Source organism: Astyanax mexicanus, chromosome 11, assembly GCF_023375975.1.
Source record: "Astyanax mexicanus isolate ESR-SI-001 chromosome 11, AstMex3_surface, whole genome shotgun sequence".
Classification (NCBI taxonomy): domain Eukaryota; kingdom Metazoa; phylum Chordata; class Actinopteri; order Characiformes; family Acestrorhamphidae; genus Astyanax; species Astyanax mexicanus.
The window spans coordinates 36,584,284-36,607,679 of record NC_064418.1 but is presented as its reverse complement, the minus strand read 5'-3'; the positions used below and the strand labels follow the sequence as shown (position 1 = coordinate 36,607,679).

General features: G+C 40.4%; 1 protein-coding gene across 2 annotated transcripts in view; it reads left to right on the top strand.

Annotated features, from left to right (window-relative positions):
* nrp2b (neuropilin 2b) overlaps positions 1–23,396 on the top strand; it is a 113,446-nt gene that overhangs the window by 40,506 nt on the left and 49,544 nt on the right. For both annotated transcript variants that reach the window (XM_007234155.3, XM_022680251.2), the window contains exons 4-7: positions 5,596–5,823; positions 9,390–9,545; positions 9,638–9,807; positions 14,324–14,479. In XM_007234155.3, the coding sequence (XP_007234217.2) occupies positions 5,596–5,823; positions 9,390–9,545; positions 9,638–9,807; positions 14,324–14,479 (710 nt within the window). The remainder of the gene's footprint in view (positions 1–5,595; positions 5,824–9,389; positions 9,546–9,637; positions 9,808–14,323; positions 14,480–23,396) is intronic.

The following is a 23,396-nucleotide window of genomic DNA, read 5'->3' as shown; positions in this document are numbered from 1 at the left end:
CTCTGGGGAGCCGGCACAGGAAGACATACTTCCGAAATACATCTACATATACATAAATATTCCTAAATTTTGTGTGTGGAAACTTACTAAGTAAGGCTGTGTATTGTCAAGAATCTGTCAATTCAATGCAAATCACGATATGATTTAATACAGTATATTGTGATATGCAAAACGAATATTTGTAGTAAAAATCTATTTTTCGGAAAAGTAGCATAGTATAAGAAACACACAGTTATATGCATTAAACCTGACGAAAGATGATTGATTCTTTATGCAGTCAAAACAGTGTAATCTAAGAAACACTCACAATGATTCTACTGAAGAATGATGATGAGATATAATCGGATCAGTAGCCATGCTACATTGATAAAAAACTGGGTTCAAATGTATTAATAGAATATATATATATTAAAAATTTCTTGTTTGTAATCACAGTTTTTTTGCATTTAAGCATGTTCTCCTCCACCAGTCTTTCACACTGCTTTTGGATAACTTTATGCCACTCCTGGTGCAAAAATTCAAGCAGTTTAGGTTGGTTTGATGGCTTGTGATCATCCGTCTTCCTCTTAAATATATATGTTTTTTTGGACATTTTTGTGTATGGCCTTTAGGGTGGGTGGGTTCTAAATTAAGAGTTAAGAGTGCATTCTTTTCTTAACAATCTTTCTTAACAAACTGTAAACTGCAGTTTTAAACAATATAGCACAATATTAATTACTCGCTTCCAATATTTACATGTAAACAAATAATGAAAATCAATACTGTTTTTGAGACTTGATTCAGTATAACAAAGAAAATTGCATATATGTTTATATATCATGATTTTTATTTTTCTTACACACCTAATAATAAGATCTAATAGTTAGTCAGTTTGAAGCAGTTCTGTTGGTCTTTTCTTTAGGAATTGTCCTATCAAATCATAAAAATACAACTTTTATGAAATAATACATTAAAAACAATTCTGATTCAATGAAGATTAGACATGATATCTTCTGTATTTCCTTCTCCTGTGAAAATACAGCACAAAAATCAGAGTACACTTTTTGAAATAGTCTTTTTGTTATGAAATAAAGAAAAAATTGTCAGAATTACAAATTTGCAGAAGGCTTTTTCAGGCATTTTTTTATTTGAGTAATGGAATAAGACTTGTTGCAGAACATTTATTTTTTCATTGATTTGACATTTTTGCAAAATAGCTTTTTGCTTTAACACAAATCTCTAATGTCTGCAGACGTTTTGCCCACACTGTGTCTGTGTGTGTGTGTGTGTGTGTGTGTTTAAGGCCCAGTTGGTGCTACTTCTCTGGCTGGACAGACATTGTGAGCGTGTGCACATGGTGCTGTCCGGCTCGCAGCTGGTCAGCAGAATATAAATAGTTAAAGTATTACAGTTATTTAGGAGTTAAGAGCCACAGATTACTGACCGTTTGTTCTTTGATCCTCTGATATTTTACCCCCTGCCTGAGCCCTTACAACCTATTCCAGGCCCCTGTCAACACACACATACACACACATATACATACATACACACACAGATACACACATATACACACACAGTCTTTCTTTCTCTCCATCTCTCTCTCTCTTCTGTTCTACATCATTTGTGTTTGTGTAAATGTGCCTCTTAGGTGACTAGAAATGAATACAGTATTACTGTTTAATAACACAGACACACACAAATAATATCCTGTAACAGGGGTCGGCAATTAAGTTTGGCTTCGAGCCAGATATTTTCCAAGTCACAAAAAAAAAAAAATCAGTTTTGGAAAATGAAGAAGTGTAATGGGATAGAATTCTACTAATGGACTAGTAGCTCTCCAGCCCAGAGGGTTATTGAACTCAATTGCAGAACAGTTGATCTCAAAGCAGGTAAACCCAAGAAGAAAGGAGCGGGATCGATCCCGTGTCTCATCAGGGTCGCGGTCTAATACACTACCACTGCCCTGACTCATGAATTGGGACAAGGCCTTGAAAAAAACACCCTTATAAGGAGATAGGGAGCTCAGGAACGGGCAGAAACCTATAATATTTAAAAGATCTAATAGGCGCATTACTATTAAATCAACAGCTCAGTAACTACAGTAGTTGTGTAGTGTGTGTGTGTGTATTCAAGAATGAGACATACTGTAGATAGATAGATAGATAGATAGATAGATAGATAGATAGATAGATAGATAGATAGATAGATAGATAGATAGATAGATAGATAGATAGATAGATAGATAGATAGATAGATAGATAGACAGAGCAGGCATGTGTATGAGTGTTTATGGCAGATGCATAGAGTATTGATGAGCTGAGAAACTGAAAGGCAGCCCTGTGGGATAGCATATTGTGTGTGTGCGCACATTAGTATTAAAACAGTGGCGCTGTATCTCTTTAGAGTCAGCTGAGGGGCACAGAGCCTGATGCTGTGTTTGGAGGCTGGATGAGAGTTGGCATGTCGAACACGTGTGGCGCTTCTGAAGGTGAACCATGACTGGGCATACGTTTGCATAGCCAAGATGCTGTGGGAGAACAGACTGACCCTCAGTGTGGCTCCTCTGGGGCGTCGGCTCGCTCTCCCCGCTGTGTTTTTTCCATCTCCTTGTAATTAAGAGACAGTTCTGCTTTAACCTCGCGCACACACACACAAACACACACACCTGAGAGAGAGAGAGAGGGAGTAAGAGAGAGAGAGCAAAAACAAAAGAGCTGAAAAGAAAGCAAACTAAGAGTAAGAGACGAAGAGAGAGAGAGAAAATGATATGAAGAGACACAAATAACAGGAGTATGAAATATGAATCAGAGCATGTCTGTGGACGGCCGTGTGCTGAATGTGAGATAAAACTGGGCACAGGTCTCTCTGTCAGGGCCTCCAGAGGTGCAGTTCTTCAGTGCAGATTGACCATACAGCTGTGCTGCAGCTGTGTCTTGGGCAAAGTCACACAGAAAGCAGATTGGCTGGCTGTAGATCTCTTCACTCTGCCCTGTTTCCTCTTTTACACTGTGTACAGTTCACTGTGGACTGTTCACTATACACTCTGTGCTGTTTACACCATGCTCTTCCCTGTCTCTGTGCTCTTTACCATTTGCTCTCCCCTCTGTGCTTTCTGTTCTGTTCATCTAGGATGTTCACTCTGTGCACTTGATTCTATGATGTTCACCACCTGCTTTTACCTTTGTGCTGCTTTCCCTGTGCTCTTCACACTATGTTGATCATCGCATGCTCTTCCCTCTTGGCTTTACATCATGTGCTCTTCCCTCTGTGCTCTTCACACTATGTTGATCATCGCATGCTCTTCCCTCTTGGCTTTACATCATGTGCTCTTCCCTCTGTGCTCTTCACACTATGTTGATCATCGCATGCTCTTCCCTCTTGGCTTTACATCATGTGCTCTTCCCTCTGTGCTCTTCACACTATGTTGATCATCGCATGCTCTTCCCTCTTGGCTTTACATCATGTGCTCTTCCCTCTGTGCTCTTCACACTATGTTGATCATCGCATGCTCTTCCCTCTTGGCTTTACATCATGTGCTCTTCCCTCTGTGCTCTTCACTATATGCGGTTCAGCGCATGCTCTTCAACATGTGCTCTTCCCTCTGTACTCTTCACTCTATGCTGTTAATCACATGCTCTTCCCCATGTGCTTTTCACCACGTGCTTTCTCCTCCGTGCTCTTCACTCTATGCTGTTCATCACATGATCTTTCCTCTGTGCTCTTCACTATTTGCTGTTCACCACGTACACTCCAACATGTGCTCTTCCGCATGTGCTTTTGCCTCAGTGCTCTTCACTCTATGCTGCTCATCACATGATCTTTCCTCTGTGCTCTTCACTATATGCGGTTCACCACGTACACTCCAACATGTGCTCTTCCGCATGTGCTTTTCATCATGTGCTTTTGCCTCAGTGCTCTTCACTCTATGCTGTTCATCACATGATCTTTCCTCTGTGCTCTTCACTATTTGCTGTTCACCACGTACACTCCAACATGTGCTCTTCCCCATGTGCTCTTCCCTCAGTGCTCTTCATTCTATGCTGTTCATCACATGCTCTTCACCATGTGCTCTTCCCTCTGTACTCTTCACTCTATGCTCTTACCTTTGTGCTCTTCACCATGTGCTCTTCCCTCTGTACTCTTCACTCTATGCTGTTCATCACATGCTCTTCTCCATGTGCTTTTCACTATTTGCTGTTCACCACGTACACTCCAACATGTGCTCTTCCCTCTGTGCTCTTCACTCTATGCTGCTCATCTCATGATCTTCATCCTGTGCTCTTTCCTTTGTACTCTTCACTCTATGCTGTTCATCACACACTCTTCCCCATGTGCTCATCACCATATCACCATGTGCTCTTCCGTCTGTGCTTTTCACTCTGTGCTGTCCATCACATGCTCTTCACCATGTGCTCTTCATCATGTGCTCATCACTATGTACATACCAAGTTCGCTGTGCTGTTCACCCTGTGCTCTTCACCCTGTGTTTCTGTCTCTTCCTTCATAAATTATGCCTTATATATTATATCCTAAATCTAAACTTGGTTTATTTTGAGTAATACAATATATTTGGCTTGATATCTGAGACAGGAATGTAAGAACAACTTTAAATCTCTTGGAGTCTCGTTTGCTTGAGGGATTGGTTCTATGTTTTTGTGTTCTGTGCTCCTATGAGTAGCCGCGCACATTTCTTCCTCTCTCCCGTCAGAGCATCAGCAGGCAGTGTGAATGAGAGGAAGCGCTGTGGCGGGTTTCTGCTCAGGCAGTGAGTGAGTATTGACAAAAGCTCCAAGGCCAGGATATGACTCTCATTCAGCACTTTTTCAGACAAAGCTTTTTTTTTTTCTATGTATAGATTGAACGCTCCGCTGTGATAAACGATCTAATATTCACACGCTTGAGCGTGTTCTATCAGTGAGCTAACTCGCTGCTCACTGTCATTCTGTGCAAGTGTGTGTGTGTGTGTGTGTGTATATGTATATGTGTGTATATGTATATGCGTGTGTGTAAGATGGAAGCGGTTAGCAAGACATAATGCCAACACTTACTTTGGCAGGGTGTGCGGTGAGGGTTTGTGCTGTGGAGGCTGGTGTGCCAGGTGCACTGAGACAGACAGTCAGACTGGAATGAAGACAGAGGGATAGATAGAAGGATGGACAGATGGAGAGATGGAGAGATGGACTGAAAGAATGAAGGACAGAAAGAAAAAAGGACAGTTGGATAGAGTTTGAGAGAATGACAAATAATACTGACTTACGAACAGATTGGAAGATAGAGGGACAGAGAGGTAGTCAGACAAATAGATGGATGGATGAATGTACAAATGACAGACATCCAAATGGGCAGATGGACACATACACAGATACAAAGCCAGATGGGTGCAATGGTAGAAGGACAGATAGATAGATAGATAGGTAGTTAGGTCGGTTGATTGACTGATTGATTGATTGATTGATTGGTTGATTGATCAGTCAAAAATTAGGCATACACATTGTTACAGAGTTGCACCACTTAGTTAGACTCATGCTGAGATAATTGTAGACTACCATTAACTGTCAGTCTCTCTGTCAGTGCCTGTGTTGACCACCTTCCATCCATTTTTTATTTATCCTTCAGGTTCAGACTGCTCCAGAAACTTCACCAGTCCAACAGGCGTGATCGAATCACCAGGCTTCCCGGACAAATACCCTCACAACCTGGAGTGCACCTTCATCATCATCGTCCCTCCCCACATGGATGTCACCCTCACCTTCCTCACCTTCGACCTGGAGAACGACCCCCTGCAGGGCTCGGAGGGCGAGTGCAAGTATGACTGGCTGGAGGTGTGGGACGGCCTGCCACAGGGTGAGTCTAGACGCTCCTAATCCTACAGTACAGTGCCACGGCCGTATGTGTAGGATGTTTTTGCCACTGGTAGGATTAGAACCCCTGGTATTCCAGAGTCTGGAGCTGGAGCAGACTGTGGTTCCCTGCAGTGTTCACTTAAGAGGATTGTAGCTCCTCTATCCCTTTGACCTCATTGTCTGGTTCCATGCCAATCTGTAGCCTTTCTCTGATTCCTCATAAAACCATAATTCAGCCATCATGCCGATATTATGGTCACATACCAACAGTGCACCTCTCATGCTAACCATCTGGCTGGGCTGCTCAGCCCAGTCCAAAGCTGAGCCTTGCTAAGACCTAGCCGTGACCAGGTGTTGCTTAGCCCCCAGACTAACAGCGTTTTTAGCCAATACGGAGCTGCCGTGGCGCTCAGGCTGCTAGTCTAGCTGCTATTTTCGAGCAGCGCGTTGGAAGATGAAAGCGCCGCCCAAGGCCCAAGCGCCTTATCTGCACCAGTCGGGCCAAAAAGCCACTGCACCCGTATTATTCTGCTAGGAGGGGTGCGAAAGAGGGAGGGAGAGAAAGATGGAGGGAGCGAGACACAAGCCGAGAGAGAGGAAGCGCCGCTGCGTTAACCCTTATCAGCGGAGTAAAAATAGGGCGTGAATAATACTGCAATAGGATTTAATCCTTGTCTGGAAAAAAAAGAGTGTGGTGGAATACTCTCGCTTCTTTTTTTCCCCTCCCATCTGTCTTAATAACGCGGCATCCGTGAACAGCCCAAAGCAACCAGCACCCCCCCCCCCAAACCCCCACCAAAACTCTAAACCTTCCCAATACACCACAACCCACACCACCCTCCCTCCTTCAGCCCCTGTGGGATTTCAATCCTATAGTGTTTAGTGGGGCTCTGTATTTCAACTCACACACACACACATTCCTAACTTTTAATAAGTAGTGCTACTTTTTTTTTAGGTAGAATACCAGGATACTCAATACACAATACACACTGTATGCTTATATGTTTGTGAACACCCTTACTAATGAATGTGTTCAGCTACTTTAACTAATTTGAGAAGAAAAGCAGGAAAAAAACATCCCAGACAGCAAATAAATTTCCTGTAATATTAGCAGATTTAATAAATTAAATTAAGTTTCTAATGTTAAGACTATTTAAGAAGAAATTTACAGCAAAGTTCTCTTAAAGATTTCTATCATTTTTTAAAGGTTACAGGAACATTATGGGAACATTTCCAGAACTATAATACTCAACCAAATGGGAACATTCTATTTTTGTAATGTCAGATGTTGGGTAGAGGAACATAAAGCTTCCTCATCATTGTGGAAAAGTGTGTTTTGGAATGATGGTTCTCCATCATTCCAATTATTTTGGGATTAGGCTGGTTGGAGATCATCCAACATCCTGACCTCACTGATACTCTGGTTATGTCACTCAATCAAATGCAAATTTACAGCTTTAGTCCGAAACATAATAGTTAGCATTCCCTACATAGTACAGAACAACAAAACCAGGATAATTTTTTTTAATACCCTTCATTTCAGAAGAAACAATGACAATAAAATCCCAATACTTTTTTCCATACTACAGGGGTTGGACAATGAAACTGAAACACTTGTCATTTTAGTGTGGGAGGTTTCATGGCTAAATTGGATCTGTATGAATTACACATTGCACCAGTAAGAGCAGAGTGTGAAGGTTCAATTAGCAGGGTAAGAGCACAGTTTTGCTCAAAATATTGCAATGCACACAACATTATGTGTGATATATTAGAGTTCAAAAGAGGACAAATTGTTGGTGCACGTCTTGCTGGCACATCTGTGACCAAGACAGCAAGTCTTTGTGATGTATCAAGCACCGCGGTATCTAGGGTAATGTGAGCACATCATCAAGAAGGACCAACCACATCCAACAGGATTAACTGTGGACGCTGTAAGAGGAAGCTGTCTGAAAAGGATGTTCGGGTGCTAACCGGATTGTATCCAAAAAAACATAATGTGCACTTCAACTCTCCTGTTTCCACCTGAACTGTCTGTCAGGACAATACATTATTGTGGTCTAAAACCAGGTGTTTCAGTTTCATTGTCCAACCCCTGTACATATTGCATAAAGGCTCACACAAAGCCTGTGAGGTCTGACATGACTCCCAGCATTCGTCGTTGCCGCTTCATTACAAGCATTTATCCTTTAGCCCTGCTCAAGTGCTCCAGCTCTCCTCCTCCTGCTCAGCTCACTGCAGTGGATCAATGAGCTGTCCACACATATTATATGAGTGGAGCACATGCTCAGATATATTCAGGGATCTAAAAGCCGGCGGTCCTTTGAGGACGGAGCTCGGCGCTTAGAGCTAAAATGGCTGTCTTGCGTTTATTTTGCACTACATCTTGATATGATGACCGTCCACGCCGTCATCAGAGAGAGAGAGAAAGAGTTATTTCAACCATTTGTTCCAGAGACGCTTCTGTTTCAGATCTCCTCTGCATCGTAAAGAGAGGAAAATCAATGAGGATGATCGATACGGGGTGACTACTACTCCCATGTGTGTGTGTGTGTATATGTATATAAATATATGTGTGTGTGTGTGTGGGTGAGCGTAGTCTATATCATAGGGCTGTTACACACCCTACAGAATTCTTAAATCTGTTAGGATGCAGACATCCATGAATTATGGGCAAAAAAGAGATAGAGAAAGAACTAGAGCATGGAAAGAGATAAAGACAGAAACTAAGAGACTTCAATTTGAAGATGAAGGAAGAAGAGCACTTCTGATCATGTGACTGGGCAGCCAGGAAAGAGTGAAACGAGAAAAGTGAAACACCTCATTAGAGCTAAATCCCTCTTCTTCTCAACAAGACTACAGTAGAAGCACACACACACACACACACACAGAGCCTGATCCACACTGTTCTTTACAGGACTTTACCCCCCCAGGGCCCCGCCAGTCAGAGTTCTCATCTGTCTGTCTGTAAAATGAGGATTTAACGTATTAACAGCCAGACTGGATTGTCTGAGAATTCATTATGAAGGGGGAGGGAGAGGAGAAAATAGCATAAAGCTTGTTTTTTGTTTTTTAATCACGATTATGTGTGAACAGGATAGCTGTGCATGTTGGGGTGTTGTATGTTGAGAAATATTATAGCTATATGGACTGACCTTAGTATATAATTGTGATATTCACAATATATATATATCACAAGAAAGAAGTAGTACAAATGTATGGTTTGATTTTTTTTATTTAGAGCAGTGGCAGTGTGAACAGATTTGAACCACTTTGAGACATGCTGGCCTCGATTGGATCAAGGATGTCATGTGATTTTAAAACTGATACATAGTTTAAGTATAGTATTACAGTGCTTTATAAAAAAATCATTTTCTGCAAAAAAAAAATCCTTACAATGCAATCTCTCATGATCTTGTGATAAAATACAGCTATATCTTTTATTTTTTATTATATTGTTATGTATATTTATGCGTCCAAACATTAGTGTCAACCAGGATCAGAGCAAATTAAAATCTGAAACGCAGCACTAAGGTAAGGTAATGTATCCTCTGTGTACTCTCTCTATAGTCGGACCCCTCATTGGACGCCACTGCGGCACTAAGATCCCTCCCGAGCTCCGGTCCTCCACCGGCATCCTTTCGCTTACCTTCCACACGGATATGGCTGTGGCTAAAGACGGATTCTCTGCCCGCTATAATATGACATTAAAGGAAGTCAGTGACAGTAAGTAGCTCAGTATCTGTTTTCTGCTTCTGTCTCTCCGTGTCTCTCTCAGTTTCTGTGTGATAGCTGATCCTCTGTGTGTACGCTCTCAGATTTCCACTGTAGTAATGCATTCGGGATGGAGTCAGGCCACATCACGGATGACCAGATCACAGCCTCGTCTTCATTCAGCGACGGCCGCTGGACTGCTCGCCAGGGTCGCCTCAACTACGGCGAGAACGCCTGGACGCCAGCTGAGGACAGCAACAAAGAGTATATACAGGTAAAGCACATCCTGATATGCTCAGCAAGTTGAGGAGATTGTAGCTAGGTTAGCTTTTAGCCTTTCACAAGTGTGATACTTACCAGTAATAGAAATAAAAAACATTTTTGTTTTTTTAATGTGTGTTTAGCTCTTTTAAGTTTTATAATCAGATATAGTAATCCAAATTGTTTTTAAGTGGCGCTAATTAAAACTAGCATTAGCTTGCATTAGTTTTATTAGCCATATCTCTGTTGGCTCCCCAAGAATTTGCTTAATAGATCTCATTCTGCATGCACTGGCACAGGAAAAGCTTCACATGAGGCCTGGTTCACATAGCAATCCATAACTAGTATTTCCATAACTGGAGTCTGAAGGTGATGAGCTGCTCTCCAGTATCAACAACACCAATATTATCTTATTATAAGTCACTGTCACATTTTACACATTTTACAAATTTTCCAGCTTTGATTATGGCTTTTGTTATTGAAACAGTATTGGGTCGTTTTTGGCATTGGGTCATTTTCCAGCTCCTTTTTTGTTTACGCCATTTTTTTTAAACCAGGTAAGGTTTATTTTTGGTTTATTTCAAGGCACTTCCAGGCACCAAACTCTTATTTTTCAACTATAATAAAAAAAAAATCAGTTTGAAAACTCTAGGGGCCCTATCTTACACAATGTGCAAAGTGCGTCACAATGCTCATTGATATCTTACACCCTACCAACAGTCTGTTTTCTCTGTTTAAATAGCAAAGATGCTTACAAATATATCTATGCTAATGGCTGTAGCTGTGGTGGTCTAGTCTGGAAGTGGTGTGATCTGGAAGGTGTGATCTGGAAAACGTCTGGCGTATTGCTATATTGGCAGCGGAAAACAAAGGTGTGCCACTGACTGATTTAAACCCTGACGACAGTCAGGTGTTCATTGCTATCTTGGCACCGTAGGTAGGCGGTATGTGCGTTTAAACTGCGTGGTACATGGTTGACTGCTCGTCTATAGATTGCTAAAATAGGGAACCCCAAAACCAAACAAATTTGCATCAAATGGACGGAGGTAGCATTCCAGTGCTTGTTTTAAAAACATAGAAAAAAATGGAAGTTCCTGATTGGCACTGCTCTCAGCTCAGTGCGGTTTGGGCCAGCATGTCTGGACTCTGGTCAGGGGTGGCGTTCTTACTGGACACCCAGCTGCTGTGCTGTGTTCACACCTACCAGTCCTTCAGCCAGACAGCCATCTTGGCACAGAGCAGACATAAATGTCTGCATGCCTGAGAGCCATATGTCTTACAGCAGCTTTTCCTCCAGCCTGATTCAGATTACACTAAAAAAAAGAGGGAGTGCACAGGGTTCATCATCTTTATATAGCAATAAAATACATCAACATAATCAGCAAGTATCATCACTGCAGTGTATTTATGGCACTGTTTCTGTGATGGTTGAAGTGTTTGCAGACATTTTTAGCTATGAAAGTGTATCAGTTGTTCCTGTACTGCGGCCTGTGGCGGTGTGTGGTAGGTGTGAGCTGTGTGTGTGTGTGTGTGTATGTGAGCTGTGTGTGTGTGTATGAGTGTGTAACTGAACTGTCTGTGAAAGACATTAAGATCTCATCACACCCTCTGCTCCTCCTGGCTGCTTCAGCAATGACACAGGGAAGGCACAATCTCGCTCCATCTCCTCCCTCCCTCCGTCCCTCTCTCTCTCCCTTACTCTCTCACTCTCTTTCACTTTCTCTAACTCACTCTCTCTCACTTTTTTTCATCACCGTTCACCAGAAACTGATGCCTTGCTGACTGTTTCCTTCCATCTCTCTCTCTCTTTCTTTCTTTTTCTTCCCATTTTCTTTCTCTCCTGCTCCCCTGCATTTTACACGGATTCAGTTTCTCTCCATTTTCTTTCTTTCTCTCTATCTCTATTTTCCCCTCCCTTCCTCCCATTCTCTCTTTCTCTTGTATTCTCTCTCGTTCTCATTCTCTCTCTCTCTCACTCTTTTGCATCTCACTATCGTTACATTTATCTTTTTTTCTGTCTTTCTCTTTTTTCATTTCTCATTTCCTTCTGAATTTGTCTCTTTCTCATTCTCTTTTAGATCTCACTCTCTTTTTCTTTGTTGTTCTTTTTGCATAGCTCTCTCTCTCTCTTTTCTTCCCATTCTCTTTCTATCCTGCTACCCTGTATTTTACTCTGATTCAGTTTCTTTTCTTTTTTCCGCTTCCTCTTTCTCTCTATCTCTATCTTCCCCTCCCTCCCTCTCATTCTGTCACCCCTTCTTTTTTAACAGTTCTCTCTTTATCTCTTTTACTCTCTTTCTCTCTCTTTCTCTTGTTCTCTCTTATTCTCGTTCTCTCTCTCACTCTTCTGCACCTCACTATTGTTCTATTTATCTATTTATTTTCTGTCTTTCTCTTTTTTCAGTTCTCATTTCCTTTTTTCTACTCCCTTTTTTAAATATCTCGTATCAGTCTCTCTTTTTATCTCTCTCATTCTCTTTCAGATCTCTCTCTCTCTCTCTCTCTCTCTCTCTCTCTCTCTCGTTCTCTCTGGGTGTGGGTGGGTTGATGATGCGCGGCCGGCTCTGATGGTAACAGCCACTTGATTGATGAGGGTCCTTTGCTGAGAATAAATAGTTAGCAGCAGTCCTCTGTGCTATTGATTTTTTGTCTAGGTGCGTTTCTCTGTGGCCCTAAGCAGCCACACAAAGGGAGGTGTGTGTGTGAGAGAGAGAGCATGTGTGTGTGTGAGCATGTGTGTGTGAGTGAAAGTCACACCTGCCTTTTGACAGATAACAAACGCTGCAGTTTTCCTCCTCGTGTTCAGATGACACCCCACTGAGAGGATCGGGGCGGGTGGGGGATCGTGGGATGGAGCTGGTGGCTACTGCTGCTGAATCTCTGATGGAAATCCCACACTGCAGTGAGGCAGCAGATGAATCACCTTCCTCATCCTCAGTGGAGCAGGCATGCTGACGGGCTGCTGCCTCCATGTGCTCCTCGCTTCAGATACTACTAGACTCTATTTCCAGCTTTAAAGTTAAAATGAATAACTATTGCTGTTTAAGTGCTTCACTGATGTTAGCGTGAGCAAGTTTTTTATAAGTTTAGATAGCCCATATCTACAGTCTGCTGATTCAGCAGCATTTCTCAAATCAAAGGAATCAAATGTGTTTCTAGAGAGTTTGTCTGCACTTTGCTCCAGTAGTTGAATCTGCTGTTTTGTGAGGTTTTAAAGTACTTCAGGTTCTGATGTTGGAGCCAAAATCGCAATCCAGCTTGACATTGCAGGGGTATTTTATGAAGCTCACATATTTCAGGGTCCAGTTCCACTGTTTCAGAGCTCAGTGCTTGATATGAAGCATGGGTATTTTAATGTTAATGAATGTTCATACAAATTACTGTAGAAAGCAAGAACAGCGTAGCTTCTTTCAAAAGCAAACATGAGTCTAGTGCCTCTGCTGGCTGGATGCAGTATGAATTGTAGCTCCACTCATCCCTATATGCTTCAGTTTCCATCTCCAGGGTTAATGGTAAATCCAACATTTATTTTTCCCTGTATACATTTTAGGATATTTTGCATCAGAAATAGTTGCTAATTGGCAAAATAATGGACAATTTTGACTACATGTCTACAGAATGAAAGCAAAGTGTCATTGGTTCATTTAGTGTCCTTCAATACTTTACAATGGGCTTTAATCAATCAATCAATCAATCAACCTTTATTTTTATTTAGGAGTACATGAAATCTCATTCACAATTAAAACTTTTAAATAAAAGAAATACTCATTTTAAATCAACATTTAATAAAGATAAATAAAACATATATGTAAAAAGAAAGAAACAAATAGAAAATTCTAAAAAGACCATAAAAACAAATTGTAAAGAATAAACATGAAAAGTAAAGAATTTATCAAGTATAAAATAAAGAAAAAGATAATAATAGTGAAAGTAAAGTAAAATGATAAGAATGATAAGACATTATAAAATGAATAATAATGAAATAAAAACATAGGAATCAAAGTAAAAAAAATAGTAATTAATAAATTAATAAAAATAATTAAAAAAATAAAATAATAAGGAAAGGATAAACTCATTTAAAAAACTATAAGATCCAACTGCATATGTTAAAGCTGGGAATCAGACATGCTGTTTGATGGGTCAGTGGAAATATTCTACAGTCATGCCCCCTGACTAAAGATACGCTAAAGAAGAGCGAACCACCACAGCGACAAGCTGCGTACCACCCAGGAGACTAGGTTATTCTGAAATCACTCAGAGCCTGCATTAAAAGTGTAAGGGGTGTGCTTGGGCTTGTATTGATCTAAGCAGAAGTGATTAATGTCAGAGCAAAGACTGATTACACTGCGTCTGCTGAGAGAAGAGCCTTGATATTCATGTCTTTTCTTTCCTTTCTTGTCCTTATCTGTCTTTCTCCTCACTCCTGTCTCCCTCATCCGTCATCTTCTCTTCTCTTCTCTTCTCTTCTCTTTGCTTCTTTCACTCTCATTACTCTTCATCATCCTTGTTTTACTTCTTCCTCCTTATAGGTGGATCTACACTTTCTGAAGGTTCTGACTGGCATCGCCACCCAGGGTGCCATCTCGAAGGAGACGCACAAGTCCTACTACGTTACCGCCTTCAAGCTGGAAGTCAGCACCAATGGAGAGGACTGGATGGTCTACCGCCACGGCAAGAACCACAAGGTAAACAACGCAGGCTGACGAGTGTGTGAGTGAGTGTAAACGTCTGTGTTTTATGTGTAGGCGTGTGCGTGTGTGTTTTATAGGCAGAGAGAGAAACAGAGAGTCTTTGTTCTCTGTTTCTGTTTTGTGTGGGTTATTTATCATGGCTACATGTGTGGCACCATCACGCCCACTTGTGTGTGTGTGTGTGTGTGTGTTTGAGTGTGTGAGACCTGCATCGAGGCCCTAATAGAGCTGTTAGCCTCCGCGGGGAGGGGAAGGGAAGAAAAAGGCTGAGGCGGAGAAACCTCAAGCCTGTTTTTTTCCTCACCTCTCCTGAACAGCGGCCATATGTGTGTTCTTCCTGACTGACACTCCTACCGCCTAGCTGCTCCAGGTTAGCAGGCTAATAGAGTTCACTCCTGGCCCTCATGGGTTCCCCGTTCTCAAGCTGAGAGCAGAAACCGGAGAGGGGAAAGTAACCACACAGCCGTCCCCAAAGGACTCCGTTTCCCACAAGCCTCCTGCACTCAGCGCGGACTGATGGAGCGAGCAGACAGGCAGATGTGAAGGCATTGAAAGAGGGGGGGCTGGGGTGCAGAGAGGAGGGGGTTAAAAGGGAAAAGAGAGAGAGAATTAGGGGGGAAGAGACAGATAATGCAGACGGCGAGAGCTGTTAGGGGGTGGGGCTAGAGTAATTCAGTCTGTTAAGAGCTGTTAAGTTCATGGTAGATGATGTATTTTACATTATGAAGTCACAAAGTGCTCTGAAAGTGTCCTACTCTACACCAGTGTCCTACGTCTCTTCATGAGACAGTAAATGCTATTAAAGCATGATTATACTAATATAAGTAATTCATCCAACAACAGTAATTTTATGCTGATAAATTACACAGTGTTCCTGCAGGTCCTTAAAAAGTCTCAATATGTCTTAAATTAAAATCCTGGTAGTTAAGTTCTTAAATTAACTGTAAATTTGCTGTAGGTATTAAATTTTCAGACGAAGCGTTTAATGCCGGAGAGCTAGCTAACTTTAGCGGTGAGCTAGCTAACATATTAATGTTAGCAGAGAGTTATCTAGCTTCATTACTAGGGAGAGAACTAAGGTTAGCGGAGAGCTAGCTAACATAGTAAGTTAGCTACGTTAAGTTTTGATTTTCCAAAACAACAAATTATTGACTACATTGACTACAAAATCTGACTACATTTTTGGGTCTTAAATTATATTTGTTGCGGTCTAAAAAAGGTCTTAAAAACCATTAAATTTGACTTTGGCTAGAGTAATTCAGTCTGTTAAGAGCTGTTAAGATCATGGTAGATGATGTATTTTACAACTTCAAAGTCATGAAATGCTCTGAAAGTGTCCTACCTCTCCTCATGAGACAGTAAATGATATTAAAGTAAGATTTTACATTTTCATACTAATACTAATATAAGTAATTTGTCCAACTAAAGTCATTTTATGCTGATAAATTACACAGGGTTCCTGCAGGTCCTTAAAAAGTCTTAAAATGTCTTAAATTAAAATCCCGGTAGGTAAGGTCTTAGGTTTACTCTAAAATTGCTGTAGGTATGCCTGTGGGAAAGCACATGTTAATTTTAGTGGTGAGATAGCTAACATTACTGTAAAGAGAACTAAGGTTAACAGAGAGCTAGCTAACATTAGCGGTGAGCTAGCTAGTAAACTAACATTAGCAGCGAGTTATCTAACTACATTACTAGGGAGACAACTAAGTTTAGAGGAGAACTAGCTAACATAGTAACATTAGCGCAAAGCTAGCTAACATTAGCACTGAGCTAGATAACATGTAACGGTAGCGACGAGTTAGCTACATTAAGTTTTAATTTTTCAATACAACAAATTATTTTCTGCCAAAGGCAATATGACTAAATTTTTTGGTCTTAAATTATATTTGTTGCGGTCTAAAAAAAGGTCTTAAAAAGCATTAAATTTGACTTTTAAAATGTTGCAAGAACCCTGTTATATTTTTGTTGTTTGAAACTTGGCTAGTTCATTTCCAGATGGATGAAAATTTAGTTCTGTTACTCCATCTCAACTTCTGATTTAACAAATAAAAGAATCTCCCTCCACCTCATAGCAATGAGCCATAAATAACTTTCTGAACGTTATCACTCCCAATGATTCACCTTATCTTAGCAGAAAATTACTGAGATGAGCACAAATAACAAAAGCCACAGTGCTCCTATTATAAATAACATAGCTGATTTCATCAGCCCTGAGTGTCAGAAAGGGATGCAGGCATCAGTTTCTGACGGATGTCCTGGACGGTCTGTTTCTGTTTAATTTGCTCATGTTTATATATCACCTCATCTAAGAAAAGTGCAGATATGTCAGTTGTTTTTTATTAAACTGAAAATGTGAAAATTAATGATACAATAAGTGTCAGCAACTATCTACTGATATTCCATGAGAATATGTTAAATATATATGTTTAATGCTTTAAAAATGGATTTCTGTTTTTTCTTAATCTACATTTCTATGTTTTGGTTTGATGTTATCAGTGTTGGCATTTAGAAGACATTGGAATGATAATGTGATGCTACAGGTGAAAAATGGAAGCGTTAGAGCTCTTTAGATGTTTAAATCCTGGCCAGTAAAATGATAAAATAGCTGATTATGGAGAGTGTTTAAGTTAACTCAGCTTACTTTAGTCAAAAAATCTTTACATTTAGTTTAGTTCTGCATCTCATGCATTTTAGTCAACAAAACAAATAACATTTAAAATGAGCCTCAAAGATAGTAAATGTACTGAGACTAAAACTGTTTTGGATTTTATTAGATATTTATTCTGTACCCCTTCATTTTGTTGATTTTGTTTTTTCCTGTTTGTAGTTTAGAACATTCTCTATCACACTTGGTAAGCCTATCTATTCTTAAACTCATTATATTAAAGAGCTGTGGTGTAGGTAGGATTTAAACTTGTGACATCCTGTTTCCTGACAAACATGCAGTTCCACCTTTGTAACACTATAGAGTAAAAAGAAGAACAGAAACACAAATACATTTACAAAGAACTGTTTTTTTTATGTAATGTAACTTGTGGCTCAATACTCATCAAGTTTGAGGAGTTCAAGCTTGTTCAAGTTCCAGCAAATTTACTTTAATCTTTAACTTTATTATTTTTTTTTGTTGATCTTTAATTTTTTAAACTTTAATTTAAATGTTTTTAACTTTAATTTTAACTTTAATTTTGTACACTGCATTGCAATGACATGCCATGACATCCTGTTTAGAGCTGCTTTATCCCCTGCAGGTTTAGTAAAAGTGTAAAATATCTTATTTTAGAGGGGGCGGGGTGATGATTTGTAAAAAGGAAATAACTACAGCAGTGGTGACAAACGGGAAAAGCTAACATTCTGACCTCACCAACTGGTGTGAGGGTCTTTAGGCCGGGGCCCCCTGCAGCTGCAGCCCCCACTTTAATCAGCAGGCAAATCTCTTCCCTCTGCCCCCTCACTCTGCGCATGTTTAGTGCGTGTTTAGGCCGCTTATGTTTCAGCGTGGTTAAGCTTTATTAAGAAGTAGCAATGCGTCTCGACTACAGCAGACACTGTACAGCAAGCGTGACCAATCAGACGCTATTTAGGGAGCGATAACCCGCGATTTATTCATAAGCCTGGAAGATATGTATATTTATGTTGGCACGCTGTGTAGACAGATGCGTGCTGCAACAGTGCCTGCAGATAAACTGTCTGTCTGAGGCGTTCAGGCTTTTTAATATTGTTATTATTATTGCTATTGTTATTTAAAATACTATAATTTGGATTAACATTAATGAGTGTGTCTGTACTGGAGATGATACAAACTTGCCCTCGATGATTGACACATTCTTCTACACTAGTGAAGAGACAAAGGGGCTGGAGATGGGGGTGTCAGGGGCTGTTAATGAGCTCTGCGTATTTTTAGTGGAGCTTTTATTGTCATACTGTTAATATAGTCACTTAAAATCCTTTTAGAATAATTTTCCCCAAAAATTGACAGTGCGCCTTATAATCCAGTGCACATAAAGTATGAATTCTACAAGTAATGTATTAAGGAGCAGTAAAGCCACTCTGCTGAAGTACAGCTTTATAAGGGTGAGTTTTTTATGTTGAAGTTTCTCCAGCTCTAAGGCTGGGTGCAGCAGCATTAGCATTAGCCGCTAACCGCACCGCTAGCTCTTTTGCTTTTTCATTCAGAGCCGAGTGTATAGGACTGCATTCTGTGTGTTTGCCATTTCAAAACAAGCTACCTGGGAATCCTCAGTATTGGGTGGCATTAATGTCCCTCTAGCACTGCAGTTAGCAGCTAATGCTAATGCTGCTGCACCCAGCCCTTGTACTGGAGAAACTTCACTGAAAACTCACTCTTAGACAAAATATTGGATATCTAAACTTATGTAAATAAACAGAAGCACTTTACTCACACAAACAAATTGTTATTAGTAGAAACATGTGTATATTAACATCCACTCATTAAAAAAAATGTTTTTTTTTAAGAATTACAGTTATGTTTACTTAGTCGCTTCCCCCAGCTTCTGCATAAGAAAGGAAATGTTGCGACACACTTGCTCACTTCGATGTAGGCACCCTTACTAGTGTTGCTTAACGCACCTTATAATCTGGTGCACCTTATAGTCCAAAAATATGGTAAATTATGTACATTATGTGTTAAATGTTGAATGTTAAATGGACCAATAGAAATGCTCCATAAGGTTCATTTTACTTTCCTTTTATTGACTGCCTTTGAAAGTTAAAATTGTGTTTTTAAAGCTGTGTGCTTGACTCGTGAATCAATAAATCAATGATTCACTGAATCACCAAATCACTGAATCACTGAATCATATTCATTGATGCACAGTTTGACAGAATCAGTTCAGGAAACTGAATCAAAGGTTCTATCAGTGCACAGCAGGAGAGCATTAAAGCGCAGTGGCCGGGGTGATGGATGTGTGTGTGTGTGTGTGTGTTTCACTAGTCCAGTGCACACAGACAGACTCAGAGAGAGAGAGAGAGAGAGAAAGAGAGAGAGAGAGAGAGTATAGAGGCTGATGGTGACTGATGTGTACAACAGCTGTAAAGAGGCAGTGTGTCAGTGTCAGCATGCTTGTGGTCAGGCCCGTGTGTGCGTGTATACGCGTGTGTTTTTGTGTGTACGTGTTTATGTGTGTGTACGTGTGTAGAAGACTGAAAGTGTGGTATCAGCACTGTAGTGTTAATGGCTCCTCTAACTGTCTCAGTCTCAGTTGCAGTTCAGCAGAGATGACCTTACTCTCTCCCTCTCTGTCCTCCTCTAAATTACCTGCAGAGCTCTCATTCAGACAGAGCTAAATCAGCTCTGATAAGAACACACACGCTCCCCATTCTGCCCCCAATCAGTGCTTTGGAGTGTGTGTGTCTCTGAGCACGACAGGCAGTTTAGCAGGCTCGAGGGATGTGTACTCTCAGGTCAAGACAGGAGTCTTATTCCAATTCTATATAAAACACGCACACATTTACACACATATACACCAAGTACAAGCAGACAAGAATATATAAATATGAATATATAAATGAATGAATATATGTATTTATATATAAAGACAAAATCTTCAATGTAATGTCAATGTAAAGTGATTTTATTTCAGTTTTTGGAGCAATTCTATTGGTCCATCCATCATCACATTTGAAACGAAGTAAAAAAAAAAAAAAAACTGCCCAATTCAAATGAAGCCAAAAGGTATATATCATACATATAAAAATACAGTTATAAATGTATCTGAGGTTATTTATTACAGGTGTAACAGGTATTTATTTATTTATTACATTGCATCTCAACCAACACAATACTCTTACTGCCATTACAAATGATTTCAAATAATATGTATAGGTGCCTGTAAGTTCTACCCAGTAAAAGTATGCATTCCCTTACTTTGAACTATGGATTAACTGTATTTTTCTATGTATTGCAGAGTTTGCCTTTTGAAGCCTATTTTACTTTCATTTCAACCTCAGAAACCAAAACTCTCTTTCAGTTTTTACCGAAAGGAAGCAAAAAACACAGCCTGCTTTAAATAATCAGGTCAATATATTTTGGTCTACATTTCTCTGATTTGGACTCCTTTACTCTTTTTGTCCTGAAAATTGAATATAATCAAGAGGAAGATGGATGATCACAAGCCATCAAACCAAGCTGAACTGCTTGAACATTTGCATCAGGAGTAGCCTAAACTTATCCAAAAGCAGTGTGAAAGACTGGTGGAGGAGAACATGCCAAGATGCATGAAAACTGTGATTAAAAACCACTAAATATTGAATATATAGAATTTATAGAATAAAACAACAATGTTAAATTAGAGCAACTGATTGTAAAGTGGTCTCTTAATTTTTTTCCAGAACTGTATATATATATATATATATATATATATATATATATATATATATATATATATATATATATATATATATATATATATATATATAAAACCATGTTTCTCGCGTTCTCGCGTTCTCTGGTGGCCATTCACTCCTGTTCTCCCGTGAAAAAGAGCCAGCATGTCTGATAAAGCCATCACTGCAGCGACAGGTTGAAATTTATGACGTTTCTGCAAATGTTTCTTTGTTCCAGATCAATGAGAAGCATGTAGACTCGAGAGGTCTTAATCTCCCTCCACTCGGTCCAGAAAAAAAAGAAAAGGAAAAGAAAAACAGACCTGAAACCAAACATTTGTCTTTCCTCCTCTTGTTTGATTTACAGTTGAGCTGTGCTTCCACCTCAAAGCTGTGTAACACCCGTGTGACAGCTCCTTCAGGCCCTGCCGCTGTTCCCGATCGTTATGCGGATCTGCTGGAAGCGTTATTGGGTTTAATATGCTGTTAAGGCAGAGGGCTATGGGCCGTTAGGAGCATATGCTATGTGTGTTAACGCTGGAAGGTTCCCGGGGCGATTGGGTCTCAGAGCCATCGCACAAGATTCCATCACGCCTGTGGTGAAGACTGAAGCCTGACAGCTATGTCCATGTCCTGGTATTCCCTGACTACTGCTGGAACGCATGGGTTATCTAGAAATGAGGCCAAATCCCGATGTCACAACTTGCTGCACTGAGCAGAAGTGTGATTTAATGTTTCTGGAATATGGAAGCTACACACTGCAAAGCATTATATCATAAAGATACAACCCAGATATGATGCATTAGGCTTATGTAGTATGGATGCTTTTAAAAGAAACATGCACATAACATTGTAGCCAGCTGTTCTTGGAAACTACATCAGTATTTCCAACTTTAGTAGTGGAGAAATCAAAGATAATACATCTTTTTAGTCTGTTTCCAAATTCTCTCACTAAAATTAAGGGGAATTAGGAGCAAAGCATACATTTAAATCTGCACGGACGGTCAGATTTTTTTTTCAGTCTGTGAAAGGATTTAGCTGCTCAGACGACTGTAATCCACAAGCACTGAATTTATTCACTAATGAACTGCCTAATGTACAAAGTAATCCTAGTAAATGCTATAAACAGCAAAATAGTGAACGAAATATGTCAACATGCTTCGCGCATGCAGGATACAGAGAAGCTATCCTGTTATTGTTGTGTACTTTTTTCCAATGACTTTTGGCATGTCCAATGCCGCAGAAAATAAAGAACCCTGCACCTATGGGACTTATGGGATATGTGTATGGGGCTCCTGGTTTGCTTTCTACCAGAGTTGCTTGGCTTTACACCCAGGGCAGTTCTGGTCAGATGCTGCTGGTCACGATCATTACCACCCACTGTGCTGTTCACTGTGGGTGATAATGCCTTCTGTGATATACTGCAGGGCTCTGCAATAGGTGGCTTGTGGGCCAGATGTGGCCCCAAAGCATGAAACATATGGCCCGTGAGGTTGTTTGAACTGTAATGAACGATAATAAAAAAAAAAGGAAAATAAAATGCTTCTCTGGTGAGCTTTTGTTTATATTCCTCCTCTGTCTCTCTATCATGCTCGGCGTGACTTTAGTTTCCAGCCGTTCTTAGGCTCCCTATCTCCGTATAAAAGCATTTTCCACCGTCGTGTCCCAATTTACTAGCCGGGGCAGCGATAGTGTATTGGACCGCGAACAGATTTTTTTTTTGTGGCCCGCTACGTAATGACTTGAAAAATATCTGGCCACCCAAGACAGTGTGGATTGAAAAAGGTACATTCCTGCACACCTTCAGAAATACACAGTATATTGGTCCGTCTATCTGTTACCCAATATCAGCCTTGCTTAAACGAAAACTGATGTTGCCTTGCCATGAGCATGTTGACCACTATTTAGCCTCACAAGATAGCACCTCACCCCTTGCAGGTTTGGATACTCCCACCCAAGCCATAACCTAACGTACATCATGCCTTTTTACAGTGGCATTTTTACAGTAACTTGTAAAAAAGTTTGGGTTAGATGACACAACAGCAGAGAGTAGACATACAGAAATAGAAATAGAATAAATGGAAGTGTGGAAAAAAGAGAGTGAGCTAACAGAGGATAAAATGTGTGTGAGAGAAAGGGAGAGAAGAGAGGGAGTGGAGGAGGAGGAAGGAAGGAGGGAGGGATTGATGAAGTCTGCTGTATACAAACATAATCAAATCCCCAGCAGTGTTTGCTCACACTTTGAACGCACTTACACACACACACACACACACACACTTCCTCTCCCTCTCTCATCCTCTCACTCTCTCTTTCTCCGTTGCTCTGTCTCTCTGTCTACTGAGACTGCAGTGGCCTCTAGCCAACTGGAACCAGCCTGCTCTGTCAACATCTTCATCTGACACAGAAGAGAGACAGAGGAACAGAAAGAGAGAGAGAGAGAGTGAGTGATACTGAAAAAGAGAGAGAGAAAGAGAGAGAGAGATAGTGAAACTTAAAAAGAGAGAGAGAAAGAGAGGGAGAAAAGGAAGGCCAAAGTGAGAATACGTGATAGACGATGAGAGCGATGAGA